The sequence below is a fragment of the Mustela erminea genome, chromosome X (genome assembly GCF_009829155.1).
Source record: "Mustela erminea isolate mMusErm1 chromosome X, mMusErm1.Pri, whole genome shotgun sequence".
In the NCBI taxonomy this organism is placed as follows: domain Eukaryota; kingdom Metazoa; phylum Chordata; class Mammalia; order Carnivora; family Mustelidae; genus Mustela; species Mustela erminea.
Window position 1 is genome coordinate 11,584,907 of NC_045635.1, and position 22,664 is coordinate 11,607,570.

Consider the following 22,664-nt stretch of genomic DNA (forward strand, 5'->3'; position numbering starts at 1 on the left):
GCACTGAGAGCAGAGCCTGACATGGGGCTCGATCTCACGACCCTGAGCCAAAACCAGGAGTCGGACACTTAGCCAACTGCGCCCCCCAATGCCCACTGCAAGGAGCTTTTCATCACGTAAAGATCTATGTTTATTTACTCTGGACTTAATTTCAGTCTCACTTCAAAAGCGTTATTGGGTGACATAAAAGGATGTTTAATGACTGGTTTACGGTCGTTGCTATGTCCCCTCTTCCCAAAGTGTCAACAGTCTCTCAGACATGAATGGTTTATGTTTGTAACTGTAACAGGGTAGGGGCGGGCAAGATGGGGAAGCCCGCTGGGCATTTGTTTGGATTACTTCTGAAGACTATTTCAGTGAAGTGCTACTTTCCCGTGTGTGACCTGGACCGGGGTGGGATTCTCCCCTGTGGGAACAGGCCTCTGCGTGACAGGACGTTTGGCGGCATTCCTGGCCTCTCCTCACTAGATGGCAGTAGCTTCCCTCCAACTGGTATAACCAGCTACATCTCCAGAAATTCCCACATTGGCCTCAAGGAGGCAAAGTCACCCCTGGTTCAGAACCACTGAGGCAGACAGTCTCTGGTCCTGACTTTCAGACTTAAGATGGCACTAATTTAGAACGACAGCATTGGGGGCGCCTGGGTGCCTCAGTGGGTTAAAGCCTCTACCTTCGGCTCAGGTCATGATCTCAGGGTCCTGGGATCGAGCCCCGCATCGGGCTTTCTGCTTGGCAGGGAGCCTGCTGCCTCCTCTCTCTCTGCCTGCTTCTCTGCCTACTTGTGATCTCTGTCAAATAAATAAATAAAATCTAAAAAAGAAAAAGAAACAACAGCACTAACTGGGGAGTATCGGGATAGAAAACATTGGCCCATCGTTCGTAACTGGAGGTCAAGCTCTACGGTGGAAGGCCCTCCCCAGTAAAGACCCAACCTACAGCTCTACATCCTACACATCCAATTTTTTTTAAATGTATCCCACAGAGCTTTTGTTTTATTTATTTATTTTTAAAGTAAGCTCCATCTAGGCCCAACGTGGGGCTTGAACTCACACAACCCTGAGATTATGAGTCACATGCTCTACTGAGCAAGCCAGGCGCACCCCGCTACGCACATCGAATTTTTAAGTCTAACTACTTACTCACCATTTCTAGGATATTCCCACGCCGTACCCTCTACCTTTTCCTCCACCAGAGTTTCCTCTCCTCATGGCTAACTTAATCCTTAAGGCTGTACTAAATGAAACTCTCCCAGACCTTTCTGTGAGAAATGCTAGCTTCTCCCTCAGAATGTGAAACTTCATCAACGGGACCTCTCTTGCTCCTCCTCAGCTGTTTTCTGACGGTCTTGCCAACTAGTAGTCCTCTGCTCCCCTGTAGACTCGCCTTCACATGCGCATGCAAGCGCACACACACAATTTTAATTTCCTTATGGCCGGGGAAGAGTTCGAGGAGAAAGTTACACTTTCTAACTTGAGGCGCTCCTTTATATTTCACGGGACCCTCTAATGGCACACGAATGTCTCCTAAAGGAAGGTGCCCCTCCCCATTACACACTGGCCTACGCTATTAGCTTAATTGGTGGACTGGTTGATTTGACATGGAGCGGGCAGACCCAAGTTGGACGCTTCGGCAGGAGTTCCCAGAGGGCCAGTGGGCACCAGGAACTTCACCAGGCATCTAAGCGCTGTTGATCTTCAAATATGGTGTGTGAAGAGAGAATTCTGAAAGTAGCATTATTTAAATAACCAATACACATGGCTCCAAACTGCAAAGGCACCACAAGAAAAAGAGGGTTAGAGTGAAACTGAACTGTTTCCCTCCATCACTCAGTAACCTTCTCTAGAAGGCACAGGACCAGCTTCCTGGGTGTCCTCTCAGAGATAACTTAGGCATACCCAAGAATCAAGGTCTAAGTGGCCATACCCCAAATGTCCATCCACACAGGACCAAATAAACAAAATGTGGCAGAGCCATACGATGGATAATTATTCAGCCATAAAAAGGAATTAAGTTCTGACACATGTTACAACGTGGAGGAACCTTGAAAACATTTTGCCAAGGAAAGGAAACCAGACACAAGACGCCACATAGCATATGATTCCTTTTGTACGAAATGTTTGGAATATGCAAACCCATGGAGATAGAGAGAGCATGGCTGCCAGAGGCTGGGGGAAGTGGAGATGGGGAGGGGCTCTCCGTGAGTATCGGCTTTCTTTGGGGGTTCATGAAAATGTTCAGGGACCAGTGGTGACAGTTGCCCAATATCGTGAAAATACTAAAAACTGCTAAATATTTTCAAAAAGCCTTGTGACTATGTATCCGTATCTGTCATTAAGTGTTTTTTCTCTAAGCGCCATCTTTTGAACTCGTAACATGAACTTTGGAATTTTATTTTCTTTGCATTAATGTAGCACGTAGAAGTAATCACTTGTTAAAACAGCTCGGCTTTCCCATAATACAACTGATAAAAAAAACCATTTTTTTAAAATAAAGGTGGAGGCCCCTGGATGGCACAGTTAGTTGGTCGAGCATCTGACTCTTGATTTTGGCTCAGGTCATAATCTCAGGGTCGTGAGATGGAGCCCCGCGTCAGGCTCTGTGTTCAGCTCAAGAGTCTGCCTGAGACTCTCTCTTCCCTCTCCCTTTCCCCCACACCCCCAAGCACACTCGTGAAGGCACCCTCTCTCTCAAATAAATAAATCTTTAAAATAAAAAATTTTCAAAGAATAAAGGTATAGTTTTTTGTTTTTTATATAAATCCTACACTATGCCACAATAATTCTGGCACGTTCCAACTACCATGGAGATTATTCTGTATTAGAACATATCAAGCTGTGGCATTCTTCTTAATGGCTGTGGAGTGTATCGTGTATGTCATTTTATGGACTCGTGTGTTTAAACCGTGAGTTCTCACCTGGGGGCCATCGGGTAGCCTGCCCACCCCAAAGCAGGCAGTAGGCAGTATCTGGAAATATTTTTTGTTATCACCACTGGAAGTGGGGGGAGCTACTGGGATCTAGTGAGTACAGCCCAGGGAGGCTGCTCCAATGTACAGGGCAGCCTCACAGCATAGTTAGCCTCTCAAAACGTTACTAGCGCCCAGGCTGAGAAGCCTTGATTTAAACAGCCCATGATTAAGGAAAATAGAAATTGTTCACAATATTTGCTTTTATAAATGATGTTGAATATGCCATCTTCCAGATACGGAACTTCCTTATATGTAATTTCCAAGAATATAACGATTCCCCTATTATTTTGGATACTTGGTTGCCCTTTTTCCCAACTTTTTAAAATTGGAATAAACATTTGTACAGCAAGCCTTTGTTCTTACTTTGATCTTTCTAGAAGTAGGTTACTGGGTTAAAGGGGAGTAACCTTTCCCTCTGAGATATAGGGGCTCCCACTGCTCCCATGAAGGGGATATTTCCCCCATTCTCTCTGGTTATTGCTTTCATGCAGGGAAGTGGCTGACTTTTGCAGAATGATTTTCTATCCAGCCACTTACTAAGAGGTTTTGGCTGATACTCTTAGATTTTCCTTCCTTCCTCTAACCTATTGAGCCCCAACCCCAAATCATGCCAAACACAGACAGAACCTAAGATCTACATGCATACACTGTAAGCACCACCCAAAGCTGGATGTGGCCACTGTGGGATTTGCTTTTATTACCATATTTCCTAAAAAATAAACAATATTTCCTCCTCCTCTCCGACAGCCTTGACTCTTACGAGTAGCTTCGAAGCTTCCAGAGCCATATTAAATCATAATGGTGCTGGGAGACATTCTTGTGTTCTTTCTTTTCCTCAAATGAACAGGGTTATATCCAATATCTCGGTGTTAGACACAACACAGGAAGTCCACTGAAAAGTCATCACGATATTGCGAAGGTACCCTTCTTTCCCAGTTTTCCTAGAGTAAGCTTTTGTCTTTGCAAAAGGGGTTTGGATTTTAATCAAGCATTTTGCCCATCCCCTCCACAGCTTGACTTCGACATTTTGGGGGAGTAACCAGCAAGCTAGAAACTACAGGCTGTGTGGGAGATGAGAGGTCTGAATGCAGTCGTAAGCTTGAGGTGTGAATCACCAGCACCCATCCCTTCCTCCCCAGGTATCGTCCAGCCTTTGCATGCAAATGCTGCTGGCTGCCATCTGGCAAATGAGAGTAGGACTTTTCCAATGGTCACACCCTTGCCAACAGGACCCGTCTGTTCCCCGGAGCACAAGTCAAAAAGCCTGCTGAGGCTTGCAGGGAAAAACGTGAAAACACACCTTCAAAGCCCAGCTAAGAACGTAAGCGACGAAGTCATCCTTAAGTGTCCCTGAATTATGATGGTGTCGTGAATGTCCCTATGTGGGAGTAACTGATCACGCTGCTTCCCCAGGACTGAGGGGTTCCCTTGGAGCATGGGACCTTCAGTGCTGGAATCAGAAGAGACCCAAGGCTGTAACTTAAAGGATGATTGTGAAAGACACAAAATGCCTTTCTTCTCAGAACAGACAAAAAGTTCATCAACGGGGCACTGAACTTCAAGTGTTAAACTTGGGCAGTACATGGGTGTTTCAGATCATTCTGTTTTGGATTGTTCATAGCTGCCCTAAGCAAATCAAGATATGAAGACTGACCGGAAATGGGTAACTACAGAATTATTCCACAGTTTACCACTCAGGCCTTTTGGAAACAGGGCTCCCCAGAGCCCTACCTGCCCGCAGGAAATACTAGACACATTTTTCCCCTTGGTCTTGTGACCTTCGGCTGTGCCTCCTTTTCCAGCACATTCCTTCTTCCTCCATTGTCGGGTAAGTTTTTAACAGAAAAGATGTAGTTATCCTAAGCATGAAGTTAAAAAAAAAGGATTACCTGCTAACTCCGTAAAATCAGGTCTTCGCTCTTACAGAATTATAGTATTTCTGGTTTCAAAGATCATCTAGACGGGCGCTTCTCCAATCCTACTGCGTGTATCAATCGCTTGAGGATGCTGATGAAATGCAGATTATGTGTCCACAGAGCAGAGGGGGAGTCTGAGGTCCCAGTTTCACAGTTCACACTCGAGGTAATAAGAATTTTGTAGAAGAATATTCTCATTTCTTTGATCACATATCACTATTTGAAAAAAATGTGAGCAGGCACTCATAATGTAGATTTCTATTTATATTTTATATTCATGTGTTAGTACAGCAGAATTGCACTTTTATTTTAAAAAATTAATGTCCGTCAGCACAACATTGTCTTATGTAAGCACCAAGCCTATTTGGAGGACCGCTGATCCTGAAAATGCACCCGTTCTGTTAATATTCGGTGAATCCGTGTCATTTCTCCAGGCATAAGAAAATCACTGATTCAAGAAGCCTATTCTATATTTTATATATATATATATATATATATATATATATATATAGTCTATATTATTAATATATATATATATATATATGGTCTATATTATTAAAAAGTTCTTGGGGCACTGGGTGACTCAGTCAGCTAAGCATCTGCCTTCAGCTCAGGTCATGTTCCCGGGGTCCTGGGATCGAGCCCCACATTGGACTCCCTGCTCAGCGGGAAGCCTGCTTCTCCCTCTCCCACTCTCCCTACTTATGTTTCCTCTCTCGCTGTGTCTCTGTCAAATAAATAAATAAAATCTTTTAAAAAAAGAAGGAAATTTATAATTTCAAAGAGACTTTTCTCTAGCTACAGGGAGTTTAAACAAGTGCAGTAGGGACGCCTGGGTGGCTCAGTCAGTTAAGCACCTGCCTTCAGCTCAGGTCATGATCCCAGAGTCCCGGGATCGAGCCCCGCATCGGGCTCCCTGCTCAGCAGGGAGCTTGCTTCTGCCTCTCCCACTCCCTCTGCTTGTGTTCCCTCTCTCACTGTCTCTATCAAATAAATAAATAAAATAAACAAATTAAAACTATAATGATGCATTCTTTTTCACTTATCAAGTGGCAAAGATAAGGAAAGTCGGACAAATATATGGTGTTGGTGATGCTGAGGAAAGACAGGCACCCTCCTACACTGCTGTGGTAATGTCGATGGGTACCACCTTCACGGCAGGGACCTAATGAAGCCATTAAAGATGAGCTTTTTGAATTCTGGGGAAATGCTAATGGTATAATGTTAAATGGAAAACAAAAAGACAGAAAGCATACAGCATGACACCAGAAAAAAAAGTACTGAAAGTAAATTTATCAAAACAATAATGACACCTGTTTCTGAGCAGCAGGACAACATAAGTGATTCTAGCTCTGTGGTTGTTTTCTTTTTTTTAGATTTTATTTATTCCTTTGAGAGAGCATGAGAGAGAGAGAGAACATGAGTGGGGGGCGAGGGGCAGAGGGAGAAGCAGGCTCCCCACTGAGCAGGGAGCCCAAAGTGGGGCTCCATCCCAGGACCCTGAAATCATGACCTGAGCCAAAGGCAGATGCTTAACCCACTGAGCCACCCAGGTGCCCCCAGCTCTGTTCTTTACGCTAATCAGTCTTTTCAAACTTTATACAAAGCCTGTAGAAAATGAGTCAGGAGGAGTTGATGAGAGCCTGTAAGTGCTCCTGGTTTTGAACTGCGTATTTTAACATTCACCTTAAGAGACAGAGGAGCCCTTGGCTAACCCACACGCCTGGGAAAAACATATACAGTTGATTCTGGTTATTCCCAGTCATTATGTTCTCTAAAGTTGCCACAATCATCAGATTCGTGAACACCGAACCAACCAATGCTCTTGGGAAAAATACAGGGTCTGGTCCCTTGGTCTTGGGAAAAATACAGGGTCTGGTCACTTGGAGCCTCCAACCACATTTTCATCAACCAATCATATATAACCTTGTTTTATGTGTGTTTCTGTTTAAAGATACCTCATTTGTGTGTGTGTGTGTGTGTGTGTGTGTACACATATATACAGTTGATTCATTAACGCTGAACTCAAAGCAAGCAGCGCTCTACCCTCAACTCTGAACAAAAGTATCTAACACACATCCTTGCTCCGAAAGGTACATCACAGCCTTCCTACTCTTCAAACGCTAGACAGCACTCCAGCACTATGCTTGTGGACTACTTTAAACAGCAAAATCACTCACAAAAAGCACAAGAATGTGAAGATGCGGTATTAAGTAGACCTCAAGGACACCTGTTTACAGTCGGCGAGCTGAACCGAGAAGGTAGCGGGGCCTCAGCCAGGACCACGCACACTGACCCGCTCTGCGCTCGCCCATAACAGACAGCACCAACACCACAGGTACAGCCGTCGGGGGTTACAAATAAATTTTAGTAAGTAGATGAATTCATGAACATAGACTCTACAGATAATGAGTATTGACTGCAATTATAACTTTGGTTTTAAGGAAAATCTTACTCAAAAGTCAAGGGCCAAACAGCAGTAGGCTACAGCTGAACTCCTTCACAATTTAAAGTTGAGCACCTTATGATTTATAAATTACACTTTATAGAGGCAATTAAATTTCCTTTCCATAATGCAAAAGAAAGCAATGCGTGCCATCATTCGTTTGGTTTAATGTACTCATTGTCTTTAGCAAAAATGTTCTTATCCAATTAAATTCAGCCCATAGTCACCAAATATCTCCACCCGCAGAACATGGAGAGGTGTGGGATTATCTGAACTGAAGCAATTTTCAGTCCTCCTGACCACGGGAGGGGAGGTTGAGGCCATTCCTCAACCCAATACACGACAGACAGAATATAATCGAGGCTACCGTAGACATCTATTGTGCATGAGACGGGTAAACATAGAAAGCTATGGGGACCCAATGAAGGAGAAAGTGCACCCTCTTGAGACTGTCTTATGAAACGTGATGGAGACAGTGACATCTGAAAAGAGCTTGAGGGACGAGTACAGTGGTAACTGGAGCTGTGGGAGGAGGCGGTGACGATGTCCTGAAACCAGAAGCAGAGGAGCATGATGGGGAGATGTGTTCTGGAAACTGAGTCAGAATCCAGCATGGGTGTAGGGTAAGTGAAAGGCATGGTTTCCCTTACTACTGTAAGGCAAGACACAATGCCCCCCAAAAGCTAACAAAGAAGAGAACTTGAAGGCCAATGACTAAGTAAGGAAGGGAGATCGGTCCAACTACCTTGATCCTTCGCATTATTTCCAGAAGCTTCTTGGTTTACTCAGTCTTTACAATGCAGTGGTTTACTCTTGACCGGTCCATCTTTCACCTCCTTAACCAGACTGGGAACTGGAAGCAAGCAGGGGCCAAGTCTTCTTCTTCCTTAGCCTCCCTCCCTCCCCAACACACAAACACACACCCAACCTACAAAAGGTTGCCTGACACCAATACCTTCATGCACTAGTCCTTAGTAAATATTTACTCCTTCAATAATTGGCTTGACAAACACACTGAGCCCTGGTCTGTTTCCTAATACAGGTTCTTCCCACGGAGCAGATGGCTACATTTTCTCGTTAACTGTCCCTGCGTTTTCTCAGAATATAGGTGTATATGGAGAATGAGACTCTTAAAGTGCCACAGTATTGCATTATACATTTTTGTCTCCTTATCTAAAACTGAAAATAATCACCCCATCTTTACAAATATCACAGTTAAATTTGTAAATGTATTGGTATGACCGTAAAAATCCTAGTTTTTAGGCTATGTTCTATTTCAGCCTTTGATTCTATAATTCCTTTTAGAAGTAAATACTAATAGTGTTCTTGGATAGTCTTTGGAGTATAAATATTATGAGATTAAACATTTCTGAATATTCCTTTTCTTAAAAAGATTTTATTCATTTATTTGACAGAGAGAGAGATCACAAGTAGGCAGAGAGGCAGGCGGGGTCGGGGGAAGCAGGCTTCCCACCAAGCGGAGAGCCTGATGCAGGGCTCAATCCCAGGACCCTGAGATCATGACCTGAGCTGAAGGCAGAGGCTTAACCCACTGAGCCACCCAGGTGCTCCACATTTCTGAATATTCTTGAATAAAAACTAATTCTTTACATAAAATTATTTAAATCACAACTTAAATTGTTTCTTCTCTCACAAATTATTTTAATTATATAAATATTTTAAGAAGCCCATTCTTTTTTTAAAAATTTTTTTTGGGGGGATAGGGGAGGGACAGAGGGAGAGAGAGAAAGAGAATCCCAACTGGACTTCATGCCCAGCGTGTGAGCCCCACACAGGGCTTGATCCCACAACCCCGAGATCATGACCTAAGCCAAAATCAAGAGGCCAACACCCTAAAGACAGAGCCACCCAGGTGCCCCAGAAACCAATTCTCATTCTTTATTAACTGCTCAAATAAAAATGTCCCCAGTTGCACAAATTCAAAGAATATTAAAAACAGTAAATATTTAAATTTGAATATACTTCATGTAAAGTATGTGGTTTGCCATAGTAGCTAGTCTATAGCTAAGAACTCATAAATTAATTTAACTATTATTCATGGTTTCTGAGTTTTCTATTAGAAATGATTACTATGGGCACCTGGCTGGCTCAATCAGAAGACGATGCGACTCTTGATCTCAGGGTCGTGAGTTTGAGCCCCACGTTGGGTGTAGAGTTTACTTAAGTCAGTAAATATTTAAAAGAAAAAGTGACTATCAGATTTTGGGGTGCCTAGGCAGCACAGCTGGTTGAGCATCTAACTCTTGGCTTTGACTTGGGTTGTTATCTCACGGTCATGAGATGGAGCCCCGAGACAGCTTTATACTCAGCTCAGAGTCTGGTTAAGATTTTCTCTCCCTCTCCCTTGGCCCCTCCTCCCCATGTGTGCACACGCTCTTTCTCTCTCTCAAATAAATAAATCTTCAAAAAAAAAGGAAATGATTACTAGATTTAATAACAGAGGGAAATTCAAAAATACTCACGTTTGGAGTCAAATTATTTTACTTACTGTCTCAAGACCTCAATGTGGGTGATCAGGAAATCCGCCTGGTCTACCTCCTTTAAATTCATCAAACAGTAAAAATGGATCCAGATCTTTTAACTGAAATAAAAATTAAATCCAGCAGATTAGACATGCCTTTTAAACTACACTAGTCGGGGATATATTCATGGATAGATCTAGCAAAACTCACCGAAAATGACATAGCTAATGATAAACTTTTGCAATGACAGTTATTTTCAGGCAAGAACTACTTACACACACACACACACACACACACACACACACTAAGTTAAAGAGCTGATTTTATAAGAAGTACAAAGAGAGGAAAAACATTTCATGATCATCTAAGATCTAAAGGGTTAGCACAAACAAGATACTGTCTTTCCTAAACAGATGCAAAAAAAAAAAAAAAACCACCCCACCAGTGACTGCATTATCATAAATGCTCTGGAGGAGGACAATTTAACACATATGTTAGACTACTCTCTCCAGGCAAAGATACACATGAAATTATGATGGGAGATGGGCTGAGGATAGAGGCCAAATCTTAAAGGAGTTGGGGTTTTATCCTGAAGGTGACGGGTTTTAATCGTGTTAAGATCAGATTTAGAAAGATCCCTCTAGCATTCAAGTGGAAGATGGCTGAGAGAAAGAAGAGACAGGAGACGAAGAATATTCAGAAGGCACTTTCACTAGTCCAGGCAAAAACAAAGGTCCACTCAGGCAAGGGCAGTAGAGATGGAGAATGAGAAACAGAGGAGCACTGGATGCCCCGCCCCCAGGTTTCTAGCGATGGTGCCTGGGAAGATGGGAGAGGCATCCAGATGCCCAGAGAATCTAACAGAAGAAGCACCCCTGAAATAGTTATTTTAGGTAGTCATTTTAGGTCACGCTGACTCTGAGATATCTATGTAAACATTATCTGTCAAAATAAAACTATGGATCATCAGTGTCCGGTATGTTGTACAAAAGTTCGAGAGAGGCAGAAACAGATCAGACAGTCGTCAGCGTATCTTTACAGCTATCTTGGTTATTCCTGGCCATTTGTTATTCTACAAAAGTTTTTATTAAACTTAAAAGCTTAGGGAAATAGAAATGTTGTATTTCTGATTGGAATCTCTTTGAGTCTATGGACCAAGTGGGAAAGATTGACCTTTTTTTTTTTTTTTTTTGGAGAGAGAGAGATCGAGAGCATGCACATGTATGGGCAGAGGGAGAGGGAGACACGATCTTAAGCAGGCTCAGCCATCCCACGACCCTGAGAACACGACCTGAGCTGAAATCAACAGTGGGATGCTTAAGCGACCGAGCCGCCCAGGTGTCCCTAGGGAAGGTTGATATTTATATAATACTGAGGTTTCCTATATATAAACATACTTATCTCCACCTATTTGGGGCTTTTAAAATGTCTTTCAATAGGGTTCGTAATTTTCTCCATAAAGACTTTGTATATATTTTTTTTTAATTTTTGTAGCTAACATTTCTAATGACACTGTAAATACGATTTTTAAATTGTGTTTTTGAATAGTATGCTACTAAGGATTAAAAACGTAAATAGGAAAGTGATTTTTGAACATTGCTTAGTTCTTATTAATTTTAATAATCTATCCATACTTTGGGTTTTCTTTTTTTTCTTAATTTTTCTTAATTTTAATAATCTTAATTTTTCTTTTTCTTTTTTTTAAAGATTTTATTTATTTATTTGACAGAGAGAAATCACAAGTAGATGGAGAGGCAGGCGGAGAGAGAGAGAGAGAGAGGGAAGCAGGCTCCCTGCTGAGCGGAGAGCCTGATGAGGGACTCGATCCCAGGACCCTGAGATCATGACCTGAGCCGAAGGCAGCGGCTTAACCCACTGAGCCACCCAGGTGCCCCGATAATCTTAATTTTTCTTAATTTTAAAAATCTATCCATACTTTAGGTTTTCTTTCCAGACATTTAGATCACCAGTGTATTTATCTTTTTGTAAAGATTTTTTAAAAATTTATCTATTTGACAGAGAAAGATCACAAGTAGGCAGAGAGGCAGGCAGAGAGAGAAGGGGGAAGCAGGCCCCCCGCTGAGCAGAGAGCCCAATGCGATGCGGGGCTCAATCCCAGGACCGTGGGATCATGACCCAAGCTGAAGGCAGAGGCTTAACCCACTGAGCCACCCAGGCGCCCCACCAGTGTATTTATCAATAAGCTTTTGCCCAGGGGCACCTGGGTGGCTCACTTGTTAAGTGTCTGCCTTCGGCTCAGGTCATAATCCCCGGGTTCTGGGATCGAGCTGCACACTGGGCTCCCTGCTCAGCCAGGAGTCTGCTTCTCCCCCCTTCCTCTGCCTGCTCGTGAGCTGTCTCTTTCTCTCTTAAATGAATAAACAAAAATCTTTTTTTTTAAATAAGCTTTTGCCCAGTAGTTCACAAATTCCTTTGGTTGCATTAAAGGTGTGGCAGGCTGCTTTTTTCTGGATTTTTCTAGGCTTGGCTGGCCTCCACACGGCTTGCCATTCTTCATCCCAAGCTGAAACAGTGTCCACTATCTAGGACATGCTGTTCTCATAACCAAGGACAGGAGTAAATGGAAGCCAAGCCAACAGGGCACAATCACGTTAACACATCCCATTGGTGTCAGCATGTGACATGGCCAAGCCCAGGGCAGGAGGGGGGCACTTAAACCCTGCCTATGGGACTCACAGTTAATGTACCTAAAACTGGGGGGAGTGTGTAATCCCACAGGGGGTGGGCAGTAAATATTTGGGAATAATATCCCAACCAACACCCGTCAGCAAATAACGGGTTTTTCCCCTTCGTTGTCCAGCCTTACACATTCTGTTTCTTTCTCTTGTCTTTTTGCAAGCTAGCATATCTACAACAATGCCGAGAAGTGACAGTAATAGATGTCCTTGCTTCCTCCGATTTTATTCCGATTCACCACCACACAGGTTGTTCAATGCAGGTTTTCTGCAGATTCTCTTCATAAGAAGAAAGAATCCCCACTTCTTCTAGTTCACTAATTTTTTGAACATACACAGTTGTTGAATTTTATTGAACCCTTTTTTTGTATTATTGAGATACTTTTCCTCTCCTGTAATCTCTTAATGTTGGTAAATTACGTAACTAGATTAACCAACCTCAAACCAAATTTGCTACATTTCGGCAATCCAAACTTTGTGGCGATATATTATCTTTTTAATACATTGCTGTATCTGGGTGGTTAATATTTTATGATTCTTGCTAAAATGTGTATAAAAGCAACGTGATTATCCTTTCACTTGCTGTCCTTGTCCGGTCTTGACTGCAAGGCAATGCCATTTCATGAAGCCTTTCCCTGGACAGTCTGCACAGAACTGGAATTTTCTGTATCTTAAATATTAAATATTGGGTGAAATTTATCTGTAAAATCATCTGGAGCTGCCGCCTTTGTCACAGGCTTTTAAAATACTGACTCCAGGGGCGCCTGGGTGGCTCAGTGGGTTAAGCCTCTGCCTTCGGCTCAGGTCATGATCCCAGGGTCCTGGGATTAAGCCACGCATCGGGCTCTCTGCTCAGTGGGGAATCTGCTTCCCCCCTCTCTCTGCCTGCTGCTCTGCCTACTTGTGATCTCTCCTTCTGTCAAATAAATAATTAAAATATTTAAAAAAAATAAAATACTGACTCCATTGCACTAATGACTATGAAACTATTCAGACTTTCTTCTTTCTTTCTCATTGTTTTCAGATTTTAAGCCTTTCTCCAGCTTCCCAAGCTAATTACAGGTGAGCTAATTACATTTTTTAAGTTGCGTGTTTATCTCCGGGAGTCTACTGGGTCATGCTGCTAGAAATTATTCTAGAGAGTACTAGACCCTCTCTTTGTCCCACTGATTGGTTTCAACTCTCTGATTTTCACGTTCCATGGGAAAACACACACACACACACACACACCAGATAGTGTGCACACACATAAATTTAACAAGCTACCGCAAGTTTTTCACATAACCAAGTCTCAGTTCCTTCACTTTAAAATGTGGCCTGTCACCCATTAAAAAGCTGGGCCACTTTGCAGCTCATCCCAATCCTGTGTTTCATGCAGTGAAATACTAAAAGGTAACTGAAAAACAAGCCCTTTATTGAATCCTCCCCCCAAACACCCAGGAGGGCGCTTCAACCTCAAAGTCCATTTCAAACCACCCTCACAGCTGCCCGGCAAGTCCCCAATAGTTCCGTCCCCTCTCCCTCAGCAACTCACCCCTCATGCCCTGTCAACTTTGCCCCCCCGGGAGACAGCACACTCTTCTCCTCCTCCTCCCCTCTCGCCTCCTGAATGGACTCTCTCCCCCCGCCAGCACTCAGCCCCTTCCAGGGAAAATCAGACCAAGACCTTTCCAGTCTTAACCCGTCACCCATAAATCCACTTCAGCTCAATGAAAGCCCGTGAATGGAACCAGGGCTGGGAGGGAGACGGTGAAAATGCTCCTCTCGTATTATGTATTTTTCCTCTCACTGGATAATATACAGCTTGAAGCACTGGAAACAATGAGTGCCTGGCAGCGGGGCCAATGCCTAGAGCGCCGTGGGTTTGAGACCAGTGGCCGGGGTGTGCACCGACCCGTCTCCGAGCCACACCGTCCCCACATGCAAAAGAAAGGCTTCAGATGGCTTTTTAAGGTGGCTTTTTAGTTCCACGCTTTTAGGATTTTCTGATATTAAAATATGGGTAAAGAGGAGATGAATATGTATTGCTTCTTGGTACCAGTTTGGTGTCCGAGAGACAGGGGAAGGGGCTGAAGAGGTAGAAACGTCCAGTCACAAAATACGTAAGTCACGGGACAAACAGGACATCCAGCGCTGTCTGCTGACAGGTGGTGGCCAGGCTTGGGCAGCGACCAGTTCGTAACGTACGTAAATATCAAATCACTCTGCGGGACACTTGAAGCTAAGACACCAGCCATTATGCTGCAGCAGAGGAGTAAAAATACCATCACACACACACACATGCAAAAGAAAAAACTGTGTAAAAAAAAAGTGGAAAGAGTTCCCCATGAGCAAGTATGTCCTGCTATGAACTAAATGGTGGAAAGCAGAGGTTTCTTCTTTCCAGGCCCTCCCTCATCACCAGCCGCTGCTCACAGGACAAGGGTCATCACCTGGCAAGGACTGTTTGCTCAACACCGACTGCACACTCGAAACTTCTGGTCACCAATCCATGACACGGGGATGCGCAGAGGAAGAAAAGGCAGCACAAGCAAAAGTCTGCAGTAGCCGGGGGCAGGTCGAGAAGAGCCAGAAGGATGTAGTGTTTATGGCCAAGAGATGGGGCGTAATATGAGACACTCTTCCTCTAACAAGCAAGAGTATCTTGCATCAGACTACTGTACTAGAGTGTGATTTGCCGGGCTGGGCATTAGGACTTATTAAGGTTCCTAACATTCTGGTGGCACCTGGGTGGCTCAGCCAGTTAGGCATCTGTCTACAGCTCAGGTCATGATCCCACGGTCCGGGATGGAGCCCAGGGTCAGGTTCCCTGCTCAGTGGGGAGACTGCTTCTCCCCCTCTTTCTGCCCCTCCCCCTGCTTGAGTGCACTCTCTCTCTGTCAAATAAAGTCTTTTAAAAGAATAAATCAAGTTCCTAACATTCAGTAAACATTTAGCAAGTATTCAAGGGCACGTCAGGGGCATGCCTTGTGATCCGTAGGCAGGATCTGATTGATAGAACTTGGATTTTCTACATTTTGACTTGGTTGCCAACTCATCCACACCTTTCTCTCTCTACATATTAAACTGATGAGCTTCTCAAAGCTTTTGAACTAAAGGAGAAGGTCCTTTCCCTCACACTGTTCCAAGTCCTTTAACTGCCAAATTCAGGTGGCAGCTTCAAAGCTATTTCCTTTGATATCCTGAGAAGGCCCATCAAGACCTGTGGCCACCACCCGTCCAGTCTGTGACATTCCCTTAGGCTCCAGCTGCCTGGCATTTTATTTAAATCAGGAAACACCGGACCTAGCTACCAGGAACGTCCGTTCCTTGAAGACAGAGCCAACGTTATGCTTTTTTATGCTGCTCTGCTGCCTCTAAAATAATTCTGCGTGCACAGAAGGTACTAAAGACATCCCAAGTGGTCCTTGGGTTACATCCTAAGGCACCCTCGCAGTTGCATGTGGTCACATGACTGACTCTGGCTAGTGGGAGGTATGTAGAAATCGCTGGGTGAGCCTTTTAGGGAAGTCCTTCATATATCTATTTTTTAAAAAGATGGATAGTGGCACCTTGCTGTTTGCCCTCTCTGTCCTCCCTGCGCCCAATGGTTGCTATTGCTCCAACAGCTGTCTCAGACCATAAGGCGATGCACTAAGAAGGAACTAAAAATGATGAACTAAGATAGAATGAGCATGGGTCTCTGAAAAGCAGGGAGCCTTCAGGCTCACCCTAGACCTTGGGTTTTCAAAAGAGAAACACAAATCCTTACACAGGGACAGAGGGCAATAATGTCCTGGCAGTGGCCTGGGACCAGCTGAGATCCTGCCCTCCCAACAGCCAACAGCCAACACCCAACACCACGCCCGCCGGTGTCAAGGCAACATGGGCGCAGCAGAAGGGAAAGGCCGGTCGAAGACAGACTCCAGTAGCTGCGACTACTTCCTGGGCCTACTCAGCATCGAGGCAGGGGCATGACTGTAAGAATGAAAAAGCACAGGGGTGCCTGGGTGGCTCAGTTGGCTGAGGGACTGCCTTCTGCTCAGGTCATGATCATGGAGTCCCAGGATTGAGTCCTGCATTGGGCTCCCTGCTCAGTGGGGAATCTGCTTCTTCCCCTGACTCTCCCCTCTTATGTTCACTTTCCCTCATTCTCTCTCTCAAATAAATAAATAAAAATAAAATCTTAAAAAGAAATCACTGAAAAGGCAGAAGGAAACTGGCAGCATGAAATCCAGACTGAGATCTAGATTCAGCCTTGAATGGACTTGAGCTCTGACTCCATGCCCCTCTACCATGATTCAGCACCCAGAGACCTTGATAATGGACAGCGCCATCTACACAGGCTGTATCAATAAGGACCAAGATTTCTCAAGGTTATTTGACGATATCAGGAGACTCATAATTTTTAAGTATGTAATGGGGTTATAGTTCAATTTCTTTTTTTTTTTTAAAGATTTTATTTATTTATTTGACAGACAGAGATCACAAGTAGGCAGAGAGGCAGGCAGAAAGAGAGAGGGGAGGAAACAGGCTCTCCGTGGAGCGGACAGCCCGATGCGGGGCTCAATCCCAGTACCCTGGGATCATGACCCGAGCCGAAGGCAGAGGCTTTAACCCACTGAGCCACCCAGGCACCCCTATAGTTCAATTTCTTAAAGTTGCAATCTTTTAGAAACACAAACTGAAATATTTACAAGTAAAATGGAATGATTCACCTTTAAAATACTTTGAATGCAGGGGCGCCTGGGTGGCTCAGCGGGTTAAAGCCTCTGCCTTCAGCTCAGGTCATGGTCTCAGGGTCCTGGGATCGAGTCCCGAATCGGGCTCTCTGCTCAGCAGGGAGCCTGCTTCCCTTCCTCTCTCTCTGCCTGCGTCTCTGCCTACTTGTGATCTCTCTCTGTCAAATAAATAAAATCTTTAAAAATAATAATAATAAAATAAAATACTTTGAGTGCAGGAACAGATGGGGAGTATAGAGGAAACGAGAAAGTCCGGGAGTTGATCACTATGGAGATTGGGTACGTGGGGACTCGTTACACTCTTTTCTCTATTTTTCTAGGTCTGCAATTCTTCATAATTAAAAAGAAATGTCTGACACTGGCCCCAGGAAAATCATGTTCCACCAAGGAGTGTCCAAGTGGAAGGGGGAGCGGAGCCCAGAGGCGGGTACAAATGAGTCGTGGGTTTCCCTCCTGCTGGGAGCACAGCCGGGGGAGCCCGAACATCGCACTATGCAATCATCATCCAGGTTCCAGCTTGGCAGCCTTGGCCCGCACAGAATCGTGATGAAAGCCAACCCCACCCCACCTCTGCTTTATTGTTCATCACCAAAAGGCTCAGTGAAAGCTTTGTAAATACCTCTACTTCCTCATTTACGGCCATAGGGAACCGGTTGCTGAGGGCCACTCATACCACACACTGGTGTAAATTCTACACTAAAATAGCTTTGGGCTCCAAAGGGTCGGCGATGTTTCTTTAGAGACGAAGCCTTGGCACAAAAAGTTTAAAACGTACCGCCCCGAAACCACATCAGTGCTTCCCTTCTCTGAGGACTGGAGGGTGAGGGGGTCTGCCTTCTGCCACGCTAACAGTATGCTGACAACCTAAATGGTCAAAAGTAGGTCCATGACTAAGACAGTAACACTGTGCCGGACACGGGAACATGTCACAGTGACTTAAATGATGTTCGTGAAGGGGCCACCTGGGTGGCTCAGTCGGTCAAGCATCAGACTCCTGATTTCAGCTCAGGTTGTGATCTCAGAATTGTGAGACCGAGCCCCCACGTCGGGCTCCGCACTGGGCATGGGACCTGCTTGACATTCTCTCTCTCCCTCTGCCCCTCCTGGCCTCACATGTGTGCATGCTCTCTCTCTCAAAAAAAAAAAAAAGAAAAAGAAAAAGAAAAAGAAAAAGATGTGCATGAAGAATTTACATTTCCATGGGAAGTGCTTATGTTACCCTGTTAAATGAAAAAACAAGGACAGAAAATTGTTTAGTTTATATAATCCCCATGACGTAAAACATAGAGCTATAATGGAGAAAAAAAGGAAACAATCTCCGTCTTAATCATGATTAAACCAGGGTGATGGCATTATGAATAATTCCAATCCACATATTTTTCCTTAGGGTAGAGGCATAAATGGGAGACCCTCTGAATCAGTAGAATGTGGGGGTCTTTAAAGCACGGGTTTTCAGCCAGGGACTCTTAACTGGGTACCACGGATAGAATTCAGGGCAGCTATAAATTCGGCTGGGGAAAAAAATTACATCTTGATTTTCACTAACCTCTAACTGAAAATTGTTTTTTCATCTGGAATTTTTTTTTGGTAGTAAAATATACATAAGAAAATTTACCATTTTAACTTTTTTTTAAGTAAACACTTCAGTGTCAGGAAGTACATTCACACTGGTAAGTAAGCGTCCCCAGCAACCATCTCCAGGCTGGAATGTAATACTTTATTTTTTTTAAGATTTTTTAATTTATTTATTTGACAGAGACTACAAGTAGGCAGAGAGACAGGCAGAGAGAGAGGGGGAAGCAGGCTCAATGCTGAGCAGAGAGCCCGATGTGGGGCTCGATCCCAGGACCCTGGGATCATGACCCGAGTCGAAGGCAGAGGCTTTAACCCACTGAGCCTCCCAGGCGCCCCTGGAATGTAATACTTTAACCATGAATGCAGTCAAAGCAGCACAGTAACTCACCAGCACCTGCGACCCTGTCACCACTAGAACTCAAAGCTGTTTCATATAACGTGGCAGTTGGTACAGGTATACTGAACTACTTTTTTAAAGATTTATTTATTTATTGGGAGGTGGGGGTCAACCTCAGGACCCTGAGATCATGACCTGAGCCGAAACCAAGAGTCAGATGCTCAACTGACTGAGTCACGCGGGTGCCCCAGTATAGGGAACTATTACTAGCCATGTCCCTCGCAGCTTTGAAATTAGGTAGTGATATGACCTGTCACTGAGTCTTGTTACTTAATGCAAATTACTAGATTACAAATTTGTTTTGTAATATTCTGCTCACCATATTGCCATATGTTTTCCTTTGTAATCCTATGTATTTTATTTCACACATTAAAAAAATATTATTCTGGGGCACCTGGGTGGCTCCGTGGGTTAAGCATCTGCCTTCAGCTCAGGCCACGAGTTCATATCCCTTTCCCTCTGCCACTCCCCTGTTTGTGTTCCCTCACTCTCCCTCTCCATCAAATAAATACAATCGTAAAAAATATGTGTTACTCTGAGAAGAAACGCGTTGGTTTCATCAGACTACGTAAGGGGTTGACAGGACTAAAAATATTTAGAAAGCTTCAGCAGATATGTCCTGACAGATGGAGTCATTAAAGAATTAGCTACCCTCGACGCACAATAATGGCTTTACTAATGGGTGTCCAAATTCCTCATAATTGTTCTTTCAGTGATGCGGCCTAGTAGAATATGATAGCACATCCATCTCCGTGTCCCCAACACCCACTGTCCATTTAGAACTTAGAATAATCTTGTTTGTGTGTAACCCTTATTTGCTTGTAACCCTTTGGAAAACAATGTCTGATGGACCCCCAATGACATTCACGGGTGAAAATGAAAGAGCATAAGAAAGCCAGAGCCGATTTTAGGCTGAAGAACAAACTGACCTCATTTAAAAAAAAAAAAAAAAAAAAATCCAGGGACGCCTGGGTGGCTCAGTGGGTTAAGCCGCTGCCTTCGGCTCAGGTCATAATCTCGGGGTCTTGGGATCGAGGCCCGCATCGGGCTCCTTGCTCAGCAGGGAGCCTGCTTCTCTCTCCGCCTCTGCCTGCTTGTGTTCCCTCTCTCTCTCTCTCTCTGACAAATAAATAAATAACAAATGAAATCTTAAAAAAAATTAAAAATAAAAAAGAATCCATTTCCCTAATATACTTCTTCCTTTATTCAAAAATATCTGGCGTGGGGGGGGGGGGGGAGATGAGCAACATCACTAATCACCAGGGAGGGAAATGCAAATCCAAACCACAGTGAAAGATCACCTCACACCTGTCAGAATGGCTAGCATCAGAGAGCCAAGAGATAACAAGTGTAGGGAAGGGTGTGGAGGAAAAGGAACCCTTGTGCCCTGTCGGTAGGAATGTAAATTGGTGCAGCCACTATGGAAAACAGTAGGAGCTTCCTTGAAAAATTAACAATAGGACTACCATATGATCCAGCGATCCCACTGCTCGGTGTTCACCCCAAGAAAACAAAAACACTAACTTCCAGAAAGTGATCTGCACCCCCACATTCATTGCAGCATTTTCCCACAATAGCCAAGACCTGGAAATCACCCTAATACCCACTGAATGGAAAACGACAATATGATATATATGTGTGTACACACACACACACACACACACACACACACACACACACTGAGATACTACTTAGCCATAAAAAATGAGATCTTGTCATGTGTAACAACATGGGTAGATCTTGAAGGCATTATGCTAAGTGAAATAGAGAAAGCCAAATACCATAAGAGCTCACTTACACATGGAATCAGAAAATATATAAATGAACCAAGCGCACAGACACAGAGAACAGCTTCATGGTTTTTGCCAAATGTGGGGGGTGGGGGGTGGGCGAAATATGTCAAGGTGTTCAAAAAGTACACAGTTGCAGTTATAAGTTATATCATTAAGTCCTGGGGATGTCATGTACAGCATGGTGACTGTAATCAACATCATTGTTCTGCACACTTAGAAGCTGCTAAGAGAGTACATCTGAAAAGTTCTCATCACAAGAAAAAAAAAGTTGTCTAACTACGTATGGTGACAGATGTTAACTAGACCGATTGTGGTGATTGTTTTGCAATATATATAAATACTAAATTTCTCTGTTCTGTGTTGTTTACCTGAAACTTACAATGTCATAGGTTAGTTATACTGCAATCAAAAAATGTTTTTGGAATCTGTGATGGTGATGAGCACTATTTTCCGTGGGCTATAATCACCACTTGATACCTTTCTGTACAAATAAGATATTCTTTTCTGCAAGTCCCACATTCTCTGCAATTTTCAAATAAAACTGCTCTCTCATGCTGAAAGAGGTCTACCTAACCTAAAATCATTGATGAGAGAAGCCTTCTCACACCCCCATCCCCACAGGAGGTCCACAGAGTTGGGTCTCTGTGGTTTGTCCACAAACCCAAATCCTTTGCAAGGCTAACTGGCCAAGCGGGAGGGAGACAGGACCCAAACCAAGCCAAGCAGATGCTTTCCCCTGGGAATTTGGAACCGGGACCTAATGTTACTCCTTGGTGCTTTGAATTGCGGGGGAGTCAACTTGGGGCTATAAGGTGGGCATGTTTGGTGATGAGGCTCAACTCAGGGTAGGACGAGTGAATGTGGAGAGGGGTGGAGAGGCTTCAGCTGCACCTTCTGTGCCAGACCTCTGTGCCCGAGTTAGCGAAACCCCCTCAGAGTTCACCCCTGTGCCCCCCCGCCCCCATAAAGCAGCTCATGATTGCCCCAAGCCCTCTCTTCCCAAGGTAAGCCTCAGTATCCCACCAGCGCCTTCTGCAGGAAAGCACGAAAACAGCTCCCCAAGCAGCTTACCTCGGGTCTGCCAGTGCTTCTTCGGACCCTGGCTCCAATCCCTTCCGACTGCCCCCAGCTGAGCACGGACAGGATCACTTTCTTGGAGGATGCCATGCTGAAGTCTCAAAAGAGTGTTCCTACACTGAAGTGTAGAGGTTAGAGGGCCAAAGGGGGGGGGGACAGCAACAAAAAAGAAAAATCATAAGGAGGACACATCCAAAGACCACGAAATAAGGGATATTAAATTCAGACCTGCCCCAAATATAAACAGCTACAATATATCAGCTGCTTAGTCTGTAGAAGACCTGGGTTAGGAAATTTAAAACAATAATGCTGGTGAACATGTACGAGCGCTAATACATTAGTACCACTAATCATTTGCAATCTCATGCAATCCTACAGCCATCTTTTACAAGGTTTAGCAATAACAGCTCTGCTGGGCACTTACTAACCTCTAATGAGTGCTTTATATGGTTTTTTTGTTTTTTTTTTTTGTATTTTTTGAAGCCAGCTCCACACCCAGCCTGGGACTGGAACTCGGGACCTCGTGGTTAAGAGCTGCATGCTCGACTGACTGGGCCAGCCAGGCGCCCCTTTATCTGCTTTATCTCATTGC

The 22,664-nt window shown here is 44.1% G+C and overlaps 1 protein-coding gene across 1 annotated transcript in view; it reads right to left on the reverse strand.

The window, feature by feature from the left end:
- The window catches only part of PIR (pirin), a 127,960-nt gene extending 105,798 nt beyond the window's left edge, over nt 1–22,162 (reverse strand). Inside the window, 2 exon segments of the mRNA XM_032331689.1 lie at nt 9,840–9,932; nt 22,067–22,162. Coding sequence (XP_032187580.1) covers nt 9,840–9,932; nt 22,067–22,162 — 189 coding nt within the window.
- Between the last annotated feature and the right edge of the window lie 502 nt (nt 22,163–22,664).